We start from the raw sequence: 25,787 nt of genomic DNA, 5'->3' as shown, positions 1-25,787 counted from the left end.
CACAACAATACTGAGTACTGTTGTTCGGCGGTAGAATAACTGATGAGTGGGTGGTACCTACCCAGACGGGCTTGCACAAAGCCCTACCACCAAGTAAACGTTAACGGACGACACTCGTAACGTATGTATAAATATGGCAGAATGAATAAATTACTAGATTATCTGTAACGGATAACTGTCAAAGCGTCTCTCACGGCTAGGTGTCGGCGGGGCGCTGCGCGTTGGCCAGCGTGCTGATGATGTTGTTGGCGAGCGGCACGTCGAGCGGCGCCCCGGGCGCGGGCTCCGCCTCGGGCGGCGCCACGTGCTGGTAGCACACGGCCGACGCGTGCCCCGAGCGCACGGACGACAGCGGCGTGCCGCTGCGCCACGTGTCGCTCGCGGGGTCGTAGATCTCGACCACGTCCAGGAAGGCGGTGCCGTCGTAGCCGCCTGCGGACACGGACACGCTACGTCAGTGGCGGCAACTTACGCACTCCCCCCCTACCCCCCTACCACCCCCCCCCGGCCGGCACTCACCCATGGCGTAGAGCTTCCCGTCCAGCACGGCGAGCGACAGGGCGGAGCGCGCGGCGCGCACGGGCGCCACCTCCTCCCACGTGTTGTGCTCGGTGTCGTAGCGCTCTACGGTGGCCAGCTGCGCGGCGCCGTCGTAGCCGCCGACCACGTAGATGTACTGGTTCAGCGCCGCGACGCCTAACCACAGTGCACGGTTAATCATGGAATCACCGACTATTATAATAAAATTTGCATGCCTTTGCAATTAACCCAAATTCAACAAAAATAACATACCGAAAATACTTTTATATAAAGTAGTATATACTTTTTACTATCGCTTATCGTAAGTTTTACTGTAATGTGATTTTGTATAATATATAAATAATGTCAGTTAATATAATATATGAATCCCATAAACACTTATTATTAGAGAAAGTAAGAGATAACTAGAGGAACCTAGAATAAGACCGAACGAAAGCTTATTTTTATAACTAAAACTTTCGAACACCCCTCCCCTAAAACGCGGGCAAAGTGGATGAAATCTATTATAGCATGATTGAAGACAACACACCTGCGCCGCTCCTCGCGTAATGCATGGGGGCGACCTCAGACCAGCAGTTATTCTCGGGATGGTAGCACTCGACGGAATTGGTCCGCCGCGCGCCGTCGAACCCTCCCACGGCGTAGAGCAGGCGGTTGACCACGGCCACGCCCACGCCCAACCTCGCGCGGCCCATCGACGCCACATACGCCCACGCGTCCTTCTCGGGGTCGTAACTATAGTAACACAGATCAAGATCAGTACAGTCTAATGATTGACTCGTATCCACTTCGAGTAAATTGAGACTGATCGTCATTGCCATGCGAACTCACCACTCGACAGTCTTGTGATACTCCGTGCCGGCGGAGCCGCCGACCGCATATAGCAGCCCATCCATCACCGCCACTCCGACCTGAGACAGATGACCATACGTTACAAAATCAAACTGTAGGTAGTTACAATTTAAGTAGTAAGTTAGGAGTTATTTGGGCACACAACTCACGCGATGTCGGGGCGTGGCCATGGGGCTGCAGGGGCGCCAGTGCTCGCCGGCGGGGCTGTACACGTCGACCCAGTCGCTGTCGTACGACGAGCCCGGCGACGTGTTGCGCCCCCCCACCGCGTAGAACATGCCCTGCGAACGATAACAAATCGACTTTATTGAGACGAATACAACAAAAAGAGGTGGACTTTGAAATATTTAACACTGATGATGTCACTGTAATGGTTTTGCTTTGAACCTCTGTAAGTCGAATAGGTATAGTAGGGTTTTGTCCCTTAAGGGTAGGTTGGTAACTTAATTTCTGATAAATAGGTGATCCTATTTGGCTTTCTTACAAAGAATTTCTGACAAATAACACTAGTACCACTTAGTATGAAGTATGTTCCGGTTTTGGCACAAGATGTAAGGCATGGTTAATATTTCTTACAACGCTAATGTCTATGCTCGGCAGTTACCAGTTACCATCCCACCACCACCAATTTGACTGTTTAGCAGCCTGTATCTTAAAAAATCACCTTATTAAGTCGAACTTCAATAATACGAAAAAATATTTCCTTTCTATAAGTCGATCATATCATTTATAAATATTATTCAAGAAAGAGAGGACAGTTTCATTTATCCAATTAAATTTGTTTAAGTATTCCATGTAACGTTGCTAGTGAATGTATAAAACATAGGTATTATTTAGAAATAAGTAATATATAATACCTTCAGAAAAGCTGCTCCAAGTCCAGACCGAGGCACGGTGAGCCTGGGCAGCGTTATCCAGCAGTTGTCATCGATGTTGAACGCTTCGAACACGTCTATGGAGTGCCGGAAGTAGCCGCCCGCCACGTAGATAATGCGCGGCGTGTTGGGTCGACGCTCTTTCACTACGGGCTTTTTGTGAAGAGTCAGATCCTATAAAGATACATTTGCATTATACATAACGGCATATTCGCCTTAAACGTCTCATGTATGAAATGACAATCAATTAGAATTTTGGGCGCTACGCCATTTTTTTTTGTATATATTATATACAAAAAAAATGGCGTAGCGCGGTAGGCGGACTGGCAAAAGACCAAAGGGACATTGGCGCTACAAGAACTATTCCCTATGAAGTTATCCCTTATATCGTCCAAACTCATAATACCATCAACCCTAGGAACTAAAATATCTACAAAATACTTAGACAGGTTTGCAAAATGCCATTATCGCACGAAACATGACCACCATCGATCTCCAGAAAAAAACACATATCTGTTTTATTAATTGATGTCAAATAATTTTTAGGTCTAAGAGTTGACCTCATATTCAGGACTAGAAACAAACCTTAAATATTTTGGCGAGATACTCCCTGCAGGCGGGCACTTTCTTGAGCACGGAGCACGTGCTCATTTGCTCTTTGAGGAAGCTGGGTGTGAGATACTGGCAACGTACGGCTTGCAGGATGTGCTCCATGCGCGGGTACCGACGATCCTCGTCGAATTTAACCTTAGAGTACATAATTTATATTTTATTGAACTATATCTGTCCAGTAATTCTTATTCTATGCATATCTTCAGGATCTTAGATTATAAATTATATAGAGCTACTTCTCTACTTGAGCATTAGGCTCAACCAGCATTACCCTCTGTATTTGGCTCAAGTAGAGAAGTTTTCATCAAGCAGTAGAACGATTAAAAAATCAACGTGACAATATATTTAGCTTATTGCAACTAGAGGAGGAGAAAATTTTAAATATAATTAATAATAATAAATATTGGACAACATCACATACATTACTCTGATCCCATTGTAAGTAGCTAAAGCACTTGTGTTATGGAAAATCAGAAGTAACGACGGTACCACAAACAACCAGACCCAAGACAACATAGAAAAGTTATAAACCTTCTACATCGACTCAGCCGGGAATCGAACCTGGGACCCGAGTGAAAACCGGTGTACACACCACTCGACCAAGGAGGTCGTTAAATACATTGGTCGAGATCTTTTAGAAATAAAAGTGAAATTGCTCTAAATATTTATATATACTGTTACATCTGAGAACGCATCGAAAAAATGCCGACCACTAAGTTACGTGTACCAGTAGTATGACGTTTGGCAAGTGTCAAGTGTAGCTGTCACTCAAGATAATAAAGGTGGATCGTTTGTTTTAGTTATTTTCCGACACTCATTCATAAAAATATATAAAATAATCCAAATGAAATTTATCCGTTTCCCAAACAGTTAAGTAAATAATTGTTATTTTATAATAAATATTAAATAAGCTCGTTTTTGTTGTAGATTAATTTAGAGGAACTATTAAAAAATCGAATGGATTATGTATGTCATGTCATGGTTTGACTATCTCTACTACAATTGGAATCGTTCGTGTATTTCATAAACTTGTATAATAAACATTACGGTAACTTCAGGATAAAAGAAATATTATGGGTTTCGATTTTTAATTTTAATTTCCATATAAGAAATAAAATATGATGAGAATATCACATATCACCAAAAAGTTTGTTCCTAGGAACAAACACAGTAAACACAGTCGCACATTAATAAAAAAAAAACATTTTATTGATAGTAAAATAATGACGGGCCATGATTAATCAAAATCGGATAATAAGGGGTTACTAGTAATTTTCAGCAGTTTTAATCTGTGTATATTTATTTAGATAAGGCGTGGGCTCAACCGTTGGCTAAATTTTATAACTAAAGCTGAGTGAATAATATAATATTTTTTTATGGCAACAATATCCTTATCAAATCATATTGCTTATTAAAAAATAAGTGTATCTATTATCTGTGTAAATCTAAAGTAAGTTCCAATCACAGAAGGAAAAAAAGACAAATAAACAACTATGGCCTCGAATTGACAAACGTCATTGCGATCTAGAATAATCTATTTCATACATTACGGACACGTGAAAGATATGGCATTTTAATAAATCTCGGCGGTTTTGTCGTAATATTTGAATTGTAATCGTGTTCTTATTCTCTTTATTTCCTGCTTCTAATTTGTATTAGATATCAGTGGAAGTTTGATTGGTTTGTGGTATTTTATTGTTTTTTTTTTTATATTACTGTTCTATTGTACGGTTTGTTACCCGAAAATAAAATAAGAATGTATGCAAATATCCAATGATAAAATTGTACAGCAAATTGATACCTGTTGACTCCCAAGCAGGATACATTAATTGAAATAATTGTATTTAATTAACATGACGTTGTATTTTTTAAATGTTAAAAAAGAGTAACTACTGAGTTTTTTGCCGGTTCTTCTCGGTAGAATCTACTTTCCGAACCGGTGGTAGCTTCACTTAATTGTAAAATGACGATTCAAAAGTGCTTATAAAAGCCTACTTGAATAAAGTTTACTTTGATTTTGATTGATTGATTAAGACCTAGACCTATTTTAAACAAATCGGTATTAAAATTTTTAATTTAAATTTGGAATACGCTACACAAACAGTCGAAGTCCGTACAGCAAGTCACCCCTGGATAGGTTAAATAACTGTCGATAATTGTGCATGTATTATTAATTACTTTCATTATGAATCATAACTAGCTAAGTGGGTTAAACCTATTATGTAGTAACCTCGTATACATTCGACGTCATTAGTTCAAATCTTTCCGTGTCATCGACGTGAATTCCGTTATTATTTCTCAAAATATTCACAACGAATATTGAATGATCTAGATTTCATTTAGAAACATTAATTTCATTTATAAATTTCAGTGGTCACCGCCACCCATAGACAATGCGAGATTGCCATGACGCCACCAAACTTAGTAACGAAGCTTTTATATCCCCTGTACACTAACTTACCCTTCAAACTGGAACATAATAATCCTGAGAACATCTGTTTGGTGATAGAATGTCTAATGAGTGAGTGGTACATAACCGAATACCTTACCAAAAATTGAAAAAAAAAAAACCGTTGTTGTAAAATAAAAATTGCGATTTATCGTATACGAATAAGGAAATAGTTGAAAATAACAGATGTTTCCTTAAATTATCGTATATAAAATATTTTTTTATTTTTACACGCGCTGTCTTTTTTGATTAAATATTATCTAACATCTACTTGTGCGAAAGGGATTGATACTCGATCTAAAATATTTGCAAACTTCCTGCATGATTCAAGTATTTATTTACGATAATTGTGTTTCATTGATCTTTTTTTTTCTTATATTTATTTACTATGGAATATTAATTGTTTAGGGAGTTCTTTTTATATCTACGAACGCAATTTTTCTATGTAAAGTTTTTATTATTATTCTATTTAAGCTATCTATTGATTACTTGATAAGCTCCTAATGGGTCTTACTTTTTGCCATACAAAACGTCAAGGAGTTCTTCCCGAAAGGTGAAAATTGATCGTCAATTATAATCACTTGAAATTCGATATATTAGGATTCTAAGTGAAAAAATATATCATTCTTGATTTATATTTACGTTTCCGTACATTTGTCATATATTATTAGATATATTACTATTATAGATTTGTCACTGTCATTGTTTGTTTACATTTTAAATTCCAAGATAGTAAATAGTGCCGTAATTGTAGGCTACTAACGATTGTCCAATATTCCAACATTCACCACCATCAAAACACATACAATCTTGATGCTTCCAACTCCTTTAACTTGGCCCTTAAAGTCGGCCAACTCCTTTAATTTTTGTACGATTTACTGTCATCAGAGCGAGCAATTCAACAACTTCAAGCATTTAAGAACTACCTCTCTACACGTGGAGGGTTGGACAAACAGTTGGGCGTGTGGAGTCGGCATTACCGTTGTTAGGGAGAGACTCTTGTCTATATTTAGTCTATGCACATTTGAGGACAATGACAAATATCATCGCCATTAACTTACCCAACTTAAAACGGCGTTGTAGACTTCTCTCTCTTCTCTTACGTTGAGCTCGTCTTTCCGTATTAAGCATATTAGTTCCTGAGCCGTCAACTGTAGAAATTCTTCCTCTTGGCAAACCTGACGAACAACAAAATAAATAAATCAACGATTATTTATTATCACACGATTAATTAAACTAGAAGATATTGCTTGATGTTAATTTTTACTACTTTAGTGAGCAGTGAGGTCAGAAAATATGAAACTAAATTAATAGAAAATTTGGTTAAAAACGTTAAGTCTGCTACTGTTTCTAGTTAACTATCCATTGTTACCAATATAAAATAATTTTCGATAATTTTCCTTCTGTCTAATCAAATATAAGCTGAGATGGCCCAGTGGTTAGAACGCGTGCATCTTAACCGATCATTTCGGGTTCAAACCCAGGTAAGCACCACTAAATATATATGTGCTTAATTTGTGAAGGAAAACATCGTGAGGAAACCTGCATGTGTCTAATTTCATCGAAATTGTGCCACATGTGCATTCCATCAACCCGCATTGGAACAGCGTGGTGGAATATGTTCAAGCCCTCTCCTGAATGGGAGAGGAGGCCTTAGCCCAGCTAGTTGTAAATTTAAAACGTGGAAAAAGTTCATATTGTAAGCTGTATCCTATTCTTGAAAGACTTGATAGAACTTTTTGCAAAATATATATTTAAGGTATCTGAAATAAGCATCCATTATAATGTATCCAAACGTGATCGATATCAACTATGGAAAAAGGACTTTCTTGACGATGCCGGGGATTTCCCAACGTTATGGTGACTTTACAAAATCTAATTTGTCCTCCAAAATGTGTATTATCATGACGATGCGTTCTTAACTTATTTTTATTTATAAAATCTACTTTACATACTGCTACTAACTAGTGCTACTACAAAAAGGATATTAAAACAGAAATAATATTATGTATCTATTATGTGCATCGTTCAAATTCAAAGTCAAAAACCTTTATTCAAAATAGAAGTGTTTACACTTTCTTATTGACTGTCGACAATCTACCACCGGTTCGGAATATAATACCTCAGACCTGAGAAGAACCGGCGAAAAAAAATCAGCGGTACCTTTTTTTTCTATAATGTCAATTTACAACACACAGTAAAAAAAAATATTCTTGTTATTTGAAACAGCTTGGAGGCGATCATCTCATTCCCAAGGTGTGCAGTCAACTAGAAAGTCAAAGAGTCATCCCATAAAATTAAAACTTGATACAAGTGTTGTTGAAAGTATTGAAGGTTTCAGGCGTAGTACAATCAACTTTTGCACTTTTTCCAATGTCAGATTACAGACACACAACACTGACCTTGAACTGGCATAATTTACTTGTCACGATTGTCACGATTAAACACAATCGGTCGTTGTCTCAAAATATACATGATATCCGTGTGGATATGTGAACAATGCCGTTATATCAGCTAAGTTCAAATTGGAATTTCTTAATACAAATCAAACAGGATTAAGAATTCAATGGAATATGTTAATTTTTTCTAAATTCTGCCATTGAAATAGGCAGCACGTGTGGATGAAAGCTTGGTTTAGGTTGTTCGATTCCTTCACGTATTATACACCTATCCTTAAATTGAGGCTTTGTTAGCTAAGCTGGCTTGAATGCTTGTATCAGAGGCGTAAAACTTACAATGATTAACTAGTCGTGTTAGAATCGTTAGTAATACTAGTACTTTTAATATTATAAGAAGTTGAAATTTCGTGAAAACTTATATTTTTTTCGTTTTACTTATACATAAATTCGTATGTTGATGGAATAATATGGAATAATACGCGTCGGTTTCAAAGATGAGTAAGCAAATAAGCGAACATTTACAGCGAAAGTTTATTAATGTAGTGTAAGACAGATAAAGTGCGATGATATTGCTGTTTTTGAGCGGTCCGCGGTAATCAATTCAAGTATATTTACCTAATGATTACAAAGATTTCTTGCTGCATACAGTCTTGAAAAAACATTTTCTGTGTATTTTTTATACGCACAAATATTAAATCTAAACAATAAAATCTTGTTCTAAATAATTTGAACTCGAACGCGCGGGTCGTAGACAATTAAAATTATTTGACATTTGTGCAAATATTGTTCATGCAATTATTATCAAAGGCGTAAATGTTTTGGTGGCGAAAATATGTGACTTTATTGGGTTCACTAGGTTTCGTTACAATACGAAGATAACTCATTGATATGGTTGATAAGGAAATAAGAAGGAAAACGTTATAATATTTTTGACGTGAAGTATCTATTGGCGCAGTTTGGGGGCAGAACCGTTCTTTTGTGCCGATATGCCCCCTGTCCAACTCCGCTTTCCAATTCCTCGTGCATGATACATACTATACTTCGTTTCTGTATATAATTTGTATAGTAATAAGAAAAATATATTTATGTTACTAATCAAACTTGTTATATACTTTACTCCATATTTATTGTTTTTTTTTTAATACAAATTATTTTATTGTATCGACCATTCGGTGTCAAGTATATTTTTGAGACCACATGTTAGAAGGAAAAACCAAACCGTTAATGGCATTGATAAACTTATCTATATCAAGAAGTTTCGAATCCTTATCTGAACGCACGCGCTCATTATAGTTTTCTTTTTTCATTTCATAAAAATAGCAAAGAAACGTGATTTGTTTATTTGTAAGGTAATATATTATTGATTTTTACATCGTTATAGATAACATCAAACTTTCTAAACTAATACATTATTGGCAAAGTTGCAAATTTCTTTTTGTATTTTTTTTAAATTTTGGATCTTGGACGAGATTGTGAGTTCAAATCCAAGAAAGTCAAGCTGAGTCACTGTGACAAAAAGTCACATACAATTTGTGAATAACACTTAATATTGTCATCGTTAAGCAAAGTGCAGTTAGATAAGTGAAAATTTGTGCGTCTGATGGCGAAAGAAAACATCGTGAAGCCTGACAATTTGCCTATATACCCCAACTTGTGTTAGAGCAGAGTGCTTGAATAGTTGAGGTATTGAGGCCGAGTCGACGTAGAAAGTTCATTAGTTTTCTATGTTGTCTTGGGTCTGGGTGTTGGTGGTTCGTTACTTCTGATTTTCCATAACACAAGTGCTTTAACTACTTACAATGGGATCAGAGAAATGTATGTTATGTTACCAAATATTCTTTTTGCAAAAGAGGAGAATCTATGTCAGTTACAAAGTGTTACTTTGAGCAGAGCCGGATTTAAAGGTCTGGAGTCCCCCGGACCACAAAGCAGTGGGGGCCCTAGACAAACAGAAGCGTGAACAACCTAATAATTATATTATCATGAATTAATTACTTTTTTTATTTCAATCAGTAAGCTATGATTTATTTACTCGTATCGGTAACTTTTAAAATATTAAATAATAACATTACTATAATATGACTATATCTCGGTATTTGTTAACTTGCTGAAAACTGTGGCCCCCACTAATGTGGAGGCCACAGGGCAGTTGCCCCGTTTGCCCTCCCCTAAATACGGCCCCGACTTTGAGTATAAAAATGATAATCTTACTTGTGTAAAATGTCTTTCGATGAACTGGTTCGCTTTCTGCTTGAGTTCAGCGCAGCCGTGCTGCTCCGCGAAATTGGCGATCCCGATGGCGTTCGAGGGGTCCAACTGCCTCTCCAGGAATGCGCAGCACGCATCTATTACGTTCGATATCTGGAGCACACAACTACAATATATGTCCTTTCACATTCTAATCATATTTTTACGAATATTATTAAATAGTTCACTGCCAATATAAAATGCAAGCTAATTAAAGTAATATACTGGTGGTCGCCTGCGACGTCGCTTGCGTTATACGTGTTGGTCGTCTATGCCTTGGAATTAAAACTTACATACCAAATTCAGAAAGAGCAACAAATAGACAGACGTACTTTCGCATTTATAATATCAGTATGGATTTTAAATAATAAATTAAAAAAAAAAACAAAAGCACACAGAGACAAATCTGTGATTCAAACGGAAAACTGACTAATATAATTAAGCGTATGTAATTACTTGCCCTTAAGTTCTTACGAAACATTATTTATTTTCTATTTGTTACAGTTAAGAATATAAAAAATGTAAACATATAATATTATATATTAATGTTTTAAACAATTCATATTATCTATATCTATGTACACATAATTAAGCGCTAAGATAATAAACAGTTACGTTATCCAAAGAACAAAGGATTCATAATAAAACTTTTTATTGAAACCAAGTTAAAAAACGCAAATCTAGGAATGATAAATTGTTCATTTGCTTAAGTTAACATCAGACTAAAGAATATTACTGTTCGACTTTTGAATAATTACACGTATTGCAACCGTTGGATATTTTAATGTAAACAATGTCCTTGATTAAATATTAAGAGTTGAATAAAGTTATATATTACATTTTTTATGACAAACTCGTAATCGCTTCGCCGTTCTATTTGACTAAACATTTTATTAGTCGTTCAATTGTAATAAAACAAAACTTGCAACGTCATTTGATCATGAAATATGCACATTTATAATTACAACCGCATTACATTTAAAATTGTTAACAGAAGAAATTTACGTAATATTTCTAAGCGTTGGAACACTGTCGTTCAAGGTCTGTGGCCATTGTTTTATGAGCAACTTATCCGTCAATCCTTGGTTGCTTAGGCAAACTGAGCATAGATGACTAAGTGGTTAGAACGCGTGCATCTTAAACGATGATTACGGGTTCAAACCACGGCAAGCAACACTGAATTTTCATGTGCTTAATTTGTGTTTTTTATTCATCTCGTACTCGGCGGTTAATGACAACATCGTAAAACTGCATCTAACTAATTTCAAGGAAATTCTGCTACATGTGTATCCCACCCGCATTGGAGCAGCGTGGTAGAATATTCTCGAGACCGTCTCCTTTGTTGGAGAATTATCAATAGTTTGATTATTGATATTTGATCTCGAAACCTGAGGAAAGAAGAGGAAACCTGCATGTGTCTAATTTCAAAGAAATTTTCGCACATATATACCTTCCCTTCAAATAGGAGAGGAGGCCTTAGCCCAGCAGTGGGAAATTGACAGGCTGTTATTGTTGTTTGTTTTGTTGACCTCGAAAAGTATTCAGGATATCGATTCAATGCGAAGTCGGAAACTAGGTGATATTAGTTTATCTTTCCTCGTCGTATCTATACAATGATTGTCACCGTTCGAAAAAATCTATGTACATACATAATATTATTGTAAACATATGGTTAAGCGACTAAGTTTATTAAAAACATCCCGTATAACTGATAACAACTATGACTATGCTACAAATAAAACAACTGACTATGAAATTAGTAAATCAACCGGATTTCCTCTTTCACTGCTAGTCACGGTTTCGCGTAAAAATGGTCATATAGTACTTATTAAAATATTAAATTTTACTATTTGATTGAACGATCAGTTTTGTTAGACGCAAAATATTCATTACTTATGGGGTGAACACTTGACTTTATTTGTATTTCTGATAAGACGGCGGCTTATTAATTCAATTATAGTACGTAATAGTGACTACGTGAAAAGTGCTGTCACTCGAATTATTATTTAGTGACGTATTAACACAAGTTTCGTCGATTCGCACTACAGAATGTCTTTATTTGAGTTCGATTTTCTAATTGCTTTTGTTTTCTTTATGTTCTCCCGATCATATTCGTTCACGGTTAATCACAATGGGGACCAATTAATTTCGAAAGCACAAGAATGTCAAACAAGGCACTCTCTGTTCTCTCTAATTCTCAACAATAATTGGAATATCACTAATTGGTGGTAGGGCTTTGTGTGCAAGCCTGCCTGGGTAGGTATCACCCACTCATCAGATATTCTACCGCTAAACAACAGTACGCAGTATTGTTGCGGCGCAATGACGATGTAAGGAATAGTTAATATTTATTACATCGTCATTGTCTATGGGTGATGGTGACCACTTACCATCAGGTGGCCCATATGCTCGTCCAACCTATTCCATAAAATGATGAGTGGTATCTTACGCAGATGTGACTGCATAAATGCCTACCACCCAATAAAATGATCCGCACATTATCAACCGACATTAAACAATTTCCTTCATACCATAGTATTTTAATTAAATCAAATCAAAATCAAAATAAACTTTATTCAAGTAGGCACAAGCACTATTGAATCAACATTTTACAATCAAGTGAAGCTCCCACCGGTTCGGAAAGTAGATTCTACCGAGAAGAATCGGCAAGAGACTCAGTAGTTAATCTTTTTTAACATTTAAAAAATACAAAGTCATGTTACTTAAATACAATTATTTAAATTATAATATATAAATATATATATATGTCGAAGCGTCAACGAGTTTAATCAGGATTTTTTATCGTACATACTGGATACGTCATTATGACGTAGAACATGTTACAGCGAAATATGGGGCACTTCAAAAAAAGATCGAAAAAATATATTACGAACGCGAATGTGGCTTATATTTTTAATATCATCACGTCTGATAACGAGCTGATGCCTAACTCCTCGTTATATCGTTTTTTTTTTCATAACAATTACACAATTTTACACAATCCATTTGTTGACACCGAATATTTACCAATTCCCGTTTAATAACACGTACGTATTCATTCAGTAAAATCATTATTAGTGATAAGATAAAAGCTTCTACATTTCGATAACAATTTACAAATGATTAACTAACTAACGAACTACAATAGAACAGCCTGTATAATAATCAACGCTAATAAGATATTAGACGCAATAAAACGGTACTTTTTAACATGAATCATCGTATATACTAGTCGATAAGAAAAATAAATATTATAGTTAAATCAAAAGATTTTGATAGTAGCATGACATGACAGTATTGAACTCTCATAGGTCAAAATGAGCCGTTACATGGGGTTTTACAATTGAAGAGATAGTGGATCTACTTCCTAGCTTTATTTTGAGATCAGCGCGATTGTATCAAATTATAAAGTATAAAATCTGAATACGAATTATTCCATACTAATAATATAAATGCGAGAGTAATAGAGTGTGCCTGTCTATCTGTTATGCTTTTACGAGTAAGCCACTCAACCGATATTGATGAAATTAGTTACGTTTATGAAATTACTTAATTTTGCTTCGTTAAAGCCGCGGCTTGAACTAATATTATGTGTGTCTGTATATTTGTTTGTTTGTTACGCGTTTCCGTTTCTACAACTGAACAATAGCGTAATCTTGATCGTCATTACCACTAATGTAGCGAAGTCGCAGACGAAAACTAGTTTCTTATACATGATAGATTAAATTAGATATCGACTTTGTTAAAAATGGGTGCGTAAAAAGAAATACATATATGTTTATATGCATATACATACAATTATATAAAAAAGCCGAGATGGCCCAGTGCTTAGAACGTGCATCTTAACCGATGATTGCGGGTTCGAACCCAGACAAGCACCACTGAATATTCATGTGCTTAATTTGTGCTTATAATTCATCTCCTGCTCGGTGACGAAGGAAAAGATCGTGAAGAAACCTGCACGTGTCTAATTTTATAGAAATTCTACCACACGTGTATTTCAACGCATTGGAATAGCGTGGTGGAATTATGGAATATCTTCAAAACATTCTCCTCAAAGGAAGAGAAGGCATTGGTCTAGCAGTGGGAAATTCTACAGGCTATTGTTGTTGTTATATTAAATATATATAAGTATAGTACCTGGAACATGGTGGCGGCGGGCAGGAGTTGGCACACCGTGACCTCAGTGATGCGGACCTTCCCCGTGTACATAAAGTACACGAGCCAGGCCATCGCCGAAGGGCACACGCCCTGCAGCCGGACGCGGGACATCTCGCACTCTTTCAACCCGCTCGTAAACATTGCCTGCGATTAATTGTACTTACATTTAAAAATGTAAACTGTCAAATGAGAATAATATAAATATATTATTTGTACCTAATGAATGATAACTCTTGAAAGAATTTTATATCCCAGCCCCAGCTTCACACAAGTACAATGCTGATACTAAACATACTACAGATTTTTTCTTCTTGTTTCGTTTTTATATTATATACACAAACATTCTTCTTGAATCACTCTATATGCTAAAAAAACCGCATCAAAATCCGCGGCGTAACTTTAAAGATCTAAGCATACGTAGGGACAGACAGCGGTAAGCGACTTTGTTTTATACTATGTAATGATTCATGTTTTATTCAGCAGATACACAAATCATTTGTGTTGTGTAGGGGTTAGTGGACCCGTTTTTAGACCAGCGAAGAGGACCGAGCATTATATATAATATAATTAACATCTTACACCATCATAGGATGTTGACAGCGGTAACAATTATCACCAGTGATAATTAACCATCAGCTATAATAGTTATCAATTATATAGAAAAAACAAATCGATCAGCAGCAAATTACGTATGAAATCACTTCGAATCTCACTCGTGAAATGTCGAATATCAATAAATGTCGATAAGCGATTTTGATCCTTTAAATGTCATAATTATTGAAGTCAATATCGTATGCATAACTTTCTGACATTTCACGATCACGACCGTGAAACGTGTACGTCTTGGAACACAGTAGTTAGAGTTCAGTATATTCTTACAGAGTATCGAGATGACTATGAGAATATGCATTCGAATTTATATATAACAAACTAGCGACCCGCCCCGGCTTTGCATGGTTACTTGATATGTATTGTTATATTATGACCAAATTTGCAAAAAAAAAAGCATTAGAAATAGTAGCCTATGTGTTATTCTGATGTATAACCTATATAACTGTAAAATTTCATCCATATCCGTTCAGTAGTTTTTTCGTGAAAGAGTAACAAACATACACACTTCCATCCTCACAAACTTTCTCCTTTATAATATTAGTAGGATAATAAATAGTCAGACACACTTAAAATAAGTATTTGGAGACTCCAGTCATGTAATATTTGTAATCAAATATCATTCGGGATACCTAAACGTAAATTTATATGATATTGATATTAGCGAACTATATTGGAATAAATGAAAATATATGAATCGCATAAATAACTATATTACCGCTATAAATGAATAAATTACGTTACATCAGTGTTAATTGGAATAAGTAATCTTACATAATACTTTTACTACACAAAGTGCTTCTATAGTTAATAAAGAAATTAAACGTAACGAAATATATTATATATTGTAGGTCTATATGGAATGAAAAAACCAAATCCTACTGTGGACGTGATAATAATATCAATTTACTTGGTGGTAGGACTTTGTGCAAGCCCGCCTGGGTAGGTACCACCCACTCATCAGATATTCTACCGCTAAACAACAGTACGCAGTATTTTTGTGTTCCGGTTTGAAGGGTGAATGAGCCAGTGTAATTACAGACACAAGGGACATAGCATCTTAATTTCCAAGGTTGGTGGCGCATTGACGATGTAAGGAATAGTTAATATTTATTACAGCGTCATTGTCTATAGATGATGGTGACCACTTACCATCAGGTGGCTCATATGCTCAAGCCAAGCTATTCCATAAAAAAAAAGATAACAAACACACTAATATACACTTTTCTTTATATGTCGTAGAACGTGCCCTAGATAGAAAGTAGGACATATTTTGGACACTATTGGGAAGTATAAATTGATGCTTAGATATTTCATCATCATTGAATACACTGGCTCACTCACCATATATTATATTGCTGAACAACATTATTGAGTATTTTTTGTGTTGTTGGTGTTGGTGTCGGATTGACTATGGAACAGTTTGTTAATATATGTTACAGTATCAGTATTGGCGGTGGCTACTACTTATTTGCAAGTCTATTTATAGTCCAACACAACTAAGATGTAGCATCGGCAAAATACTGAAAACCGATCACATGCGAATTAAGAACGCTATCCCAAATTATCAATATTTAATTCTTATGTAAATATGATCTTTACACAAACAGTGGCGGATTTACCAATAGGCTAAGTAGGCTGGAGTCTAGGGCGGCAGATTTGGAGGGGTTGGAAATTAAAAATAAACTTATAATTATATGTATACACATTACGTCCATAATCCGTATACTCGTCACTACATAGCGGGTTGGAAAAATAATCTAGTAACTGACAGAAATATCACCTAGTTTATAATCATACTAATGACGGGATAAAACCGATGTAATGAGGACGATAGAACACAAATCATAAATGTTGCAAAAAAAGTAGCGGCGGCAAAAATTTAATAGCCTACTAGCTTACTAGCGGCAGATTTGTAAATCCACCACTGTACATAAACGTAATAGGTAACTTCTAATATCATATGAGCATATATATTCGTCAATTTGATGCGTTGCCTTACATGCACTTGTTTTCAGGGGTTGAACTGACGCGAGAATTTATAGAGTCGAATAGCGTCGAATGGCGCGATAGGAAGCTTTCTATTGGTTGTGTAAATCGGCAGTAATCGGTTTTATTGAATTTGCCGATGCTACATGTAAGTTGTGTCGTACCATACCTATTTACCTACACATCACATTACGTACCTTAAAGTATGGACTTCCAGCGGCCAATACGACTTTGTGGACATGAAACAGTTCGTTTCCTACTTCTAATACAACGTCAGTCAGCATGTGATGCGATCGCATTGTAAACAACATCTGGAAGTAATTAAAAACGTTATTTCATCGCGTAAAAAAAGTAAAGTAACAACCTGTAAATTTCCCACTGCTGGGATAAGGCCTCCTCTCCTTAATAAGGAAAGGGTTTGGAATATATTCGCTGTTCCAATGCGGGTTGGTGGAATGCACATATGGAAGAATTTCGATGAAATTAGACACATGCAGGTTTCCTCCCGATGTTTTCCTTCACCGCCGAGCTCGAGATGAATTATAAACACAAATAAACCACATATATATATATATAGTGGTGCTTGCCTGGGTTTGAACCCGCAATCATCGGTGAAGATGCACGCGTTCTAACCACTGGGCCATCTCTGCTCTTTCATCGCGTTTATGTAACAATAGATTTGACGACCTTCGTGGTCGAGTAGTGTGTACACCGGTTTTCATGGGTGCGCCTCCCCAAGGTCCCGGGTTCGATTCCCGTCTGAGTCGATGTAGAAAAATTTCATTAAATTTCTGTGTTGTCTTGGGTCTGGGTGTTTGTGGTACCTTCGTTGCTTCTGATTTTCCATAATACAAGTGCTTTAGCTACTTACATTGGGATCAGAGTAATGTATGTGATGTTGTCCAATACTAAAAAGTATATAGAGTATGTATAAAGTAACGAGATGGCCTAGTGGTTAGAACGCGTGCATCTTAACCGATGATTGATGGTTCAAACCCAGACAAGCACCGCTGATTTATGTGCTTAATTTGTGCTTTATAATTCATCTTGTGCTCAACGGTGAAGGAAAACATCGTGAGGAAACCTGCATGTGACAAATTTCATAGAAATTCTGCCACATGTGTATTCCACCAACCCGCATTGGAACAGCGTGGTGGAATATGTTCCCAACCTTCTCCTGAAAGGGAGAGGAGGCCTTTAGCCCAGCAGTAGGAATTTACAGGCTGTTCTTGTAAATTTAAATCAGCTGATCAATTAACAAAATCCAGTCAAGGTTATGACATATTATTTTCACTATCTGAGTTCGTTAATTTTTAGCACATCATCCTTATACTAATACAATAATCTGTTATCAATAATTTTCACGGCTCAATATATAATGAAAGTCGTGCTCTACATGAGGTTGCGAGTTCAAAAAAATCAAAACATATTTAAAAAAAACTGTACACTTTCGTACTGTAAATTTACATTTTTTTTTATTTAGAGTAACCCCGGATTATGAGGCCCAGAGACCCAAAGGGTCCAAATTAGTGCCAAAATATATTGCACATTTTTTTCAGTCGGGCTTTTGAATAAATAAAACATTTTTTTAGTTTATTATAGATATTTTATATCACCCCTTCACATTTTAAAATGTAATATAAAATATAAAATAATTATATTATATCTCCATAAGATATACAATTATTACATTTTACATACGCACAAAATTCTAAATTTAAATCATCGGAATTCTAATGATTTTGTTTTATAAATTTATATTATGGGCCTCTTTCTCTGGTATTCCCTTTGGTTAGCCAATGTTTTTACTATCACCAATAGTACTTGGTGCTTGAAAATACACTTATCATTACTTTCTACACTATTTACACGGAGAAACATAAATTCTTGCCAATTGGCAGTTGAATAACCATACGTAGGTATAGTACGACACAACTTAGATGTAGCATCGGCAAAATTCGTAAAACCGAACACATCCGAATTAAGCACGCCATCCCAAATTATCAATATTTATTTCTTATGTGAATATGATCTTTACACAAACGTAACAACGTGTAATATCATATGATCTAATATATTCGTCAATTTGACACGTCGATTTGCTTTCTCGGTTTGAACTGACGCGAGAATCTATAGCGTCGAATGGCGCGATAGGGAGCTATTTTTTATTGGTTGTGTAAATCGGCAGTAATCGGTTTTACGAATTTTGTCGATGCTATATCTAATTTGTGTCGTTCTATACCGTAGTATTACTAAACTGTTGACTTAAGATTAACTTTAAGTCAACATCCTCTTTCGGCGAACAAATAAAAGTGACGTACGAATTGCAAACGTAACATTTTATATCAAACGAATAAATAATCTTTGCAAAATTCTATATATCATCAGAACTGAAGTCTAAATTTTACGAACTACTGACACCGAATCCGTGATCAATTTCGTTCTTGATTATGGTATGGTCATTTCCAAGTCGCAAGAACGCATATGGATTCCATAAAACAGGTAAACAATCAGTTCATGAAATGACGTCACAAGGTTTCGCGAGCCGTTGTTTTGTTCAATATATTCGGTCTTTGAACCTAGCGTATCTTGTTTCGATAGAGATAAGAAAAATAATGTTAAGATCGCCTTCATACTAAAATGACGTACATTACTTCGGTTAATCAAATCGGTAAGTTAAATCGGTAGATTGAATTTGTTTTGAGTCTAATAAAGATATGTACATATCAATATCATATATAGACTTAAATGTATGACTGATTATCATTAAAGTTATATCAATCAACGTAACACATTTTATATATTACATTTATCACGGAGCAAATAAAGAAACCTTTACGAATATTACATTTAAAACAAGATTATAATACGGAAATAAACTTTGTTGAAAAATTATTTAGATTTCAACGTGTAAGAGTATATATTTGCCGAGTCATGGCGGTTTGCATTATTTTAACATTCTGCGATAACGACTGTACACATATATTTATAACTATACGTATCTTGTGCTTATACATAGGGAATACCAGCTATCAAAAACGTTATAGGTACTGTGAAGTATTCAAATATCTGACATTGATACTAAATGGGTCAGTATGTTAATAAGTCAATACAACATCTATAAGTTATAGAAATGTCTTCTTTCTTTTCAAGTGCTTTAATTGAATTTACCAAATTAATGCAGTGTTCATAATTACATGCATGCATAAATCAGTTGTCACCTCTGTTCACTTAAAAAAGTAGGTCTATGTCGGAGAACTAAATTGTTATTTTAAATTCAGAAGTCCTATAGAAAGACTTTTCAGTCATATGTTGTATTAAAAGTACGCTATGTTCAGTTCAGAAATTAGTTTCAAAATAAACAAATATTTAGTTCAATAAATTGAAGTAATAATTAAGGTAGATTATAACTTAATTGTTTTATATGATGATTGAGCTTTGTAGGCCTTTTGGGTGGTACAGACTCATTAAATATTCTGCTGCTAAACTACAGTACTCAGTGTTGTTGGTTTCCTATAATGTGCAACTACAGGCAAAAGAGACATAACATCTTAGTTTCCAAGGTTGGTCGCATATTGGTCATGCAAGGAATGATTAATATTTCTTATATTACCAATGTTGTGACCACATACCATAAGTTGGCCCATTTGTCAGTTCGCCAACATAATCCATCCATACATGTATACCAAATCTTTACAAAAGCGTTAGTTACACCTTTCGGCGCAGTGCACTCGCACTTAAATTATGTTAAGCAATTATGACGAAGCAAAAACCAGATTCTATTGTTATTTAACAGATATATTTAAACCTCGATGACTTGACAAAAATTAGAACAAATTTATGGAAAATTTATTATAAAAGATAAACGAAATGAAATATTATTGATCTTGAATGATAACGTTTTAATTCTGCTATTTTTGTTCCATTATTATTGATTGATTACACCAATCGTATAGATTATATTAACAAGCGGAGACGGACCAGTAGTTAGAATGCGTTCAGCCAAAGTACGGGTTCAAAGCCAAACAAGAACTGTTAAATTTCCATGTGATTAGTTTGTGTTATAATACTTAGAAAGCAACATGCAAGTTATATGTGAGTAATTTTATTTCAATTCGAAATGTGTACCCTAAATAATAAAGCCAGCTAATCTCGAAGAGAGAGGAGCCCAGTAGTGGGACATTAGCTGGGTATGACTTTTAATTTTACGCCGTTGAATAGTCGTTTAGGAACAACAATTTTGGGAATACCGGTTTTACGAGTACATATAAATAAACGACTTTGATTATACATAAATTAATGTTACATGCGTTTAGCAATAAAAGTAATTAGAGGACTACGTTACCTCCTATGTTATTATATAATTTTTTCTTACGTTTTATGTTATGTATATTACATGCTCATAACACTAAAAAAACACAGTATTTTATTATACATTTGCTCAATAAATGAGCTATTAAATGAAAAAAAAATTATAATCCACATGGTAAATTCTAAGATGACTTAAAATTATTAATAATAATCATCATCATTAAAACTGTATCATAATAATGCGATTAATAGACGTCAATAAACTTCGTCGTATACAAAGTTATCTTTCCTTTTTCATAAAATAACTGTTTTTCAATCATTCATTCGTTCATTATTATTTTTACGAACATCTTTATGTTTGACTAGAATATAATAAATACTGTATAGTAAATGGCTTCTTAAAATAATTGGGTTTCATCAGTGTTATTATCGAAGCGTAGAATGTGAATTCTACTAGGTTTTGTCGCTATGGAACCGTTCAAAATTAATGATCAGCTTGATTGTTATTTCAAGTGTTATTTGTCAACAAGTACACGTGCACCGATGTGAGAAAAAAAAACATAAAGTACATCCAAAGAATTACATACATAATACATCCCCTTCGGTTTATATAAAGTAAACATAAAAGAGACAAGACCACATAGTTTTTTTTTTCAATATCAATAAATAAAAGAACCGCTACTAGTTGAAATTTGAACGACGCTTTTTTAAAGAGGTGCCATTATAGTTATTAGATGTTTCACTGACCTACATGTACAATCGTGAACAATCATAACTTTGACAAGGTAATTGCATTTTTATATTTATTTTTATATTTTACAGATATGTTTACATTGGGTTCATTGTGCTAAGCAGACACTGAGTCATATCGGTCATTTCAAATGCCGCTCCAATTGAAGGTCTTCAGCCGTTCATATCTTCAGCTATATTTTTAATGAATGAATGAAATTAGTGAAAACTTATATATGAACTTTACCTTCATAAAGTCAGGTACGTAGTTTCCGAGACAAAATGTCATATCTCCGATATCGTTGCCACCATAGGGCCCCTCGAACAGATCACAGTTTATAGGTGGCATGTCGTCCAATAGGTTGCGTCCAACGTCATCTTCCGTCTCCATCTCTCCTAAGTACAAAGAAATATGATATATAATGATTTGTAATATATCTCGGGAAAAGTGTACTCCACACTCAGTTAACATAAAGTCAGGTCTTGGACTATTTGCTGTGGAATCGGGTTGGCTCCCATCAGTTATGAGAGTAGGACTCTAAAATCTCCTGCATAGGGGAAGACAACGAAAAATAGCCTTCGCCAGGATCATTCAAAGCAACCACCATAAGCCTAATGTACATAAATATTCCTGTCATTAAGAATTTATTTCAATCAGGTAGTAAAATACTTATCGGATTCGAATAAGGGGTATAAAATATATAAGGAGTTTCATTTGAATTTAAGCTCCGTAATGGTAAGAAATCCAATAAACAGATTTCACTTTTAATTTTTATTTTGAAAGTATCTATTTCTTTATTAAATTATACTTAGTAATAACTGGGAATTACGTGAAGTTTATCTTTGTTAATATTTTTATAATACTGTGTAACTGTTAGGGAAATTAAAAATAAATAAGTACTTTTTAATGATGACACACTAAACATAACAAAACATTACTACTTCTTGCTTCGCTCCTATTTTTATTTTCCGCTCCTAAGTTAAGTGATTCAGTGTTACCTTAACATAAACATGAATTATTTCCTTCTAATAGAACGTCCTAATAATACAGTATAATAATACACTGGTTTGTAAACATTATTGTTAATAGTTTAACTTACCAATATATTTTAGTAGTGAATCAATCATGATTACATAAATCCAATTAAAGACAATAAATTATCACACACTTCACAGCCTACGTAGTATTTTTTAACACTAATTTGTATTATTTACTTTTATCACAGATATTTAAATACAGGGAAAGCCATGCTCAGGATGTGTGAGCGTTCGTCCTAACCGCCGCGGACGCGACAACTGCCTTTGGTCTGAGTTTTTGTCACATCACGCGGTCAAATTAGCCCATACAATACACTGACTCAGCTAAATATTTGAATTCAAAATTCTTCTGATTATTATTTACGTACATACTACTAATTCAAATTATTGACATGCTATAATGATAAACGTATAATTACAAGTTTATTTATTTTTTAATGTGACAAATTGTTAAGTATTATCGAAATACGAGTACTTTTATCTCGAATATTAGCCACGATTAAATCTTTAATTTATTTGTTGCGAAAAATAAATCATTTTATGTTTTAATAATATTCTGTACTACGATCGAGCTAGTGTCGCGAACTACATGTGGCGTTAAATAGTTCATTTATTAAGGACGGATATAGGCAACATAATTTAATTGAAAAGTCAAGCAAGGAGAGGACCTTGAGAAGGTATCAATCTATCTAATTATGAAGCACGAGTCATGCATGTCAATATTTGGCTCATACATGGGTAACCCCTGGGGCACAGTTGGTATTGTTATTGCCCTGCCCTTAGCACAGGTCATATCAGTGGTTTTTTTATTGTGAGGTACTTTAATAGGTCAGGTCAAAGTTTCTTTTACTTTTCTGCTAAGAAAGTTACATGAACAGCCATGACATATAGAAATTGGCAATTTACATGCCATGTTATGCTCTTTTCCAGTAATGTAGCCTCTTATGCATTTATGAGAGTGGAGTAAGTGAGAGTACTCCTGCAAGTCTATAATATTGTTTATTGGCTAAAGTTATGGTATTTTTTGCAATACTACGAGTAAAACAGTGCCTAGTAGATAATAAGAAACTTTATATAAAAAAAAATATTGAAATGTTTTACATGTATCCTGAGATTGTCAATATGACTATTTTTTGTGGAGGTAAATAATACATATTTACAAACACCCAGCAGATTTGGAAATAAAATTCATACATTTTTCCTATACATAGCATGAGTAGTAAAAAAACTGGCTTAGTAAACAAGAAATATTTGATAATGATAAATCATAAAAAAACCTACACATTTTAAATTTTTACAATGTACCTACCAGAATTTACCATGACAGTTTTCTGATATATATTTAGCAGAAAAATTAAATTGCATTTGAACAAACTTTTTTTAAATTCTTAATTATTTTAAAATATTGATCATAGACTATGAACACACAACTGACTTGCAAGATGCAAGATTTATAGTATTTGAAATTTCAAAGTAACATTTTAACATTATTATTGTAATGATATATTTTCATAAATTTTGAAATACATTCTTTACTAATACAAATGAGGTTTGGGGTATTGGATCCATGGATGGATGGATGGATATCCTCTTGTGTATTGTTGTCCTTATTTCTTATACAAAATTAAGGCTTAGGTGTCTGTTATATATCAGATTCAATCAGGAGCTTCAATACACATTAAAAAGGTACAGAATTAAGGTATTATACAGGTATGGGTAAAAGTGGGTGTAATTTTTTCATGTAGTTCAGTGTATTATCTGCACAATCATACATCATCATATTTGTGTTGTTGAATACTTTTGCTCAAGCGAAGCAAAAAACATGTATATTCAATGTAAATATTTAAGTGTCTTAGAATTTATGATTTTAATTGATAAATTAGACATTTTAGAAATTAAGAAATGAACTAAATAAACAAATGATTAAGACCTTCAAGGATATTAGTGTCCACATAATATGATAATTAACATTATTTAGAATATGATGAAGGTTAAAAACAATAGTTAATTATTTTATAAGCCGGTACAAATCGCTGTAAAACTTAGTCATTTTATAAAGGAATTGCTTTAATTTAAGTGCATTATTCTTGAAAGACAAAATTATTCATGTCATCATCATATACAATTTCGATACAATTATTTTATATTTACAAAAAATAAAACTTCACAGGAAATAATAACTACTTATGAGTATTAGATATATTTTTAGAGCGCATTAACAAATTTAAATAGATATGTACATTTTTCCTATTAATATTCACTATTTAAAGTGCCATTTTACAATTATTATATAAAAAATCTAGTGATTTCTATTAACTTTTACAGTTATAGAAAATATTTAAGTGAATAAATTACTTACCTTTTTATTTGAAAGGTTATACTTAATCAAAAGCAGATGTAGGCACGACTATGTTTTACCATCCTTTGTAAAACTTTTTATCTTTATTATTTCACAGTTCACAATTAATAAAATTAAATAAGTTCTGAATAAACACAAACTACAATATCTTATTATTAACTATTTGGAATGTTCGTATATGCTAGGTGATGTTTCTTGATATATGTATATTAAAATATAATAAAAAATGCAATTATGCTCATATAATTCCTATTCCCTATCACCAATTCACCACAGATGACTATAACGTAGCTACAAGGTAGCTACGATATCAGTATGACTGGTGACAATTGACACTTAACATTTGACAAGTTGACATAATAATTTTGTATGATGTAATAATGACACGGGACACCCCTGTAAATTGAAATTTAATAATTAAAAAAATATATCAACATGATAATAAATAAATCTCCAAGTGATAATTTTAGAAATCATAAAATAATAGATTATAATTTTTTACTTTCTATCCCATTTCAATCAATAGTACTCTTATAAATTCTAATATTATGATTTTGCATTAACAAACATTATACAATTCCTTATTTATTTTTATAAAAAAAACTAAATATACTTAA

At 34.3% G+C, this 25,787-nt stretch overlaps 1 protein-coding gene across 2 annotated transcripts; it reads right to left on the bottom strand.

Annotated features, from left to right (window-relative positions):
* Window positions 1-25,501, bottom strand: LOC124530516 (kelch-like ECH-associated protein 1B). Of its 2 annotated transcripts, none has more exons than XM_047104699.1 (13): window positions 22,874-23,081; window positions 22,021-22,169; window positions 16,931-17,044; window positions 14,115-14,279; window positions 9,939-10,088; window positions 6,390-6,506; window positions 2,853-3,014; window positions 2,250-2,441; window positions 1,542-1,673; window positions 1,372-1,451; window positions 1,070-1,275; window positions 520-696; window positions 1-432 (listed from the first exon to the last, which is right to left on the bottom strand). In XM_047104699.1, the coding sequence occupies exons 1-13, from the start codon at window positions 22,899-22,901 to the stop codon at window positions 197-199; spliced, it is 1,908 nt and encodes a 635-aa protein (XP_046960655.1). In that variant the 5' UTR covers window positions 22,902-23,081; the 3' UTR covers window positions 1-196. The 2 variants fall into 2 exon arrangements, with proteins under 2 accessions (XP_046960655.1, XP_046960657.1); XM_047104701.1 differs by lacking the exon at window positions 22,874-23,081 and adding an exon at window positions 25,171-25,501 and having other exon boundaries at window positions 2-432.
* Window positions 25,502-25,787: the final 286 nt, after the last annotated feature.

This window comes from Vanessa cardui, chromosome 6, assembly GCF_905220365.1.
Source record: "Vanessa cardui chromosome 6, ilVanCard2.1, whole genome shotgun sequence".
NCBI lineage: Eukaryota > Metazoa > Arthropoda > Insecta > Lepidoptera > Nymphalidae > Vanessa > Vanessa cardui.
The sequence above is the reverse complement of the archived record's forward strand: the minus strand, read 5'-3'. Positions and strand labels throughout refer to the sequence as shown.

What these genes read in the sequence shown, in the direction of transcription:
- LOC124530516 (XM_047104699.1), bottom strand. Translation starts at nt 22,901, where the DNA reads ATGATTGATTCACTACTAAAATATATTG. An exon ending in CTGGAAGTCCATACTTTAAG is followed by an intron (nt 14,280 to 16,930) that starts GTACGTAATGTG and finishes AATTAATCGCAG; the next exon opens with GCAATGTTTACGAGCGGGTT. An exon ending in TTACGCGAGGAGCGGCGCAG is followed by an intron (nt 697 to 1,069) that starts GTGTGTTGTCTT and finishes CACTGTGGTTAG; the next exon opens with GCGTCGCGGCGCTGAACCAG.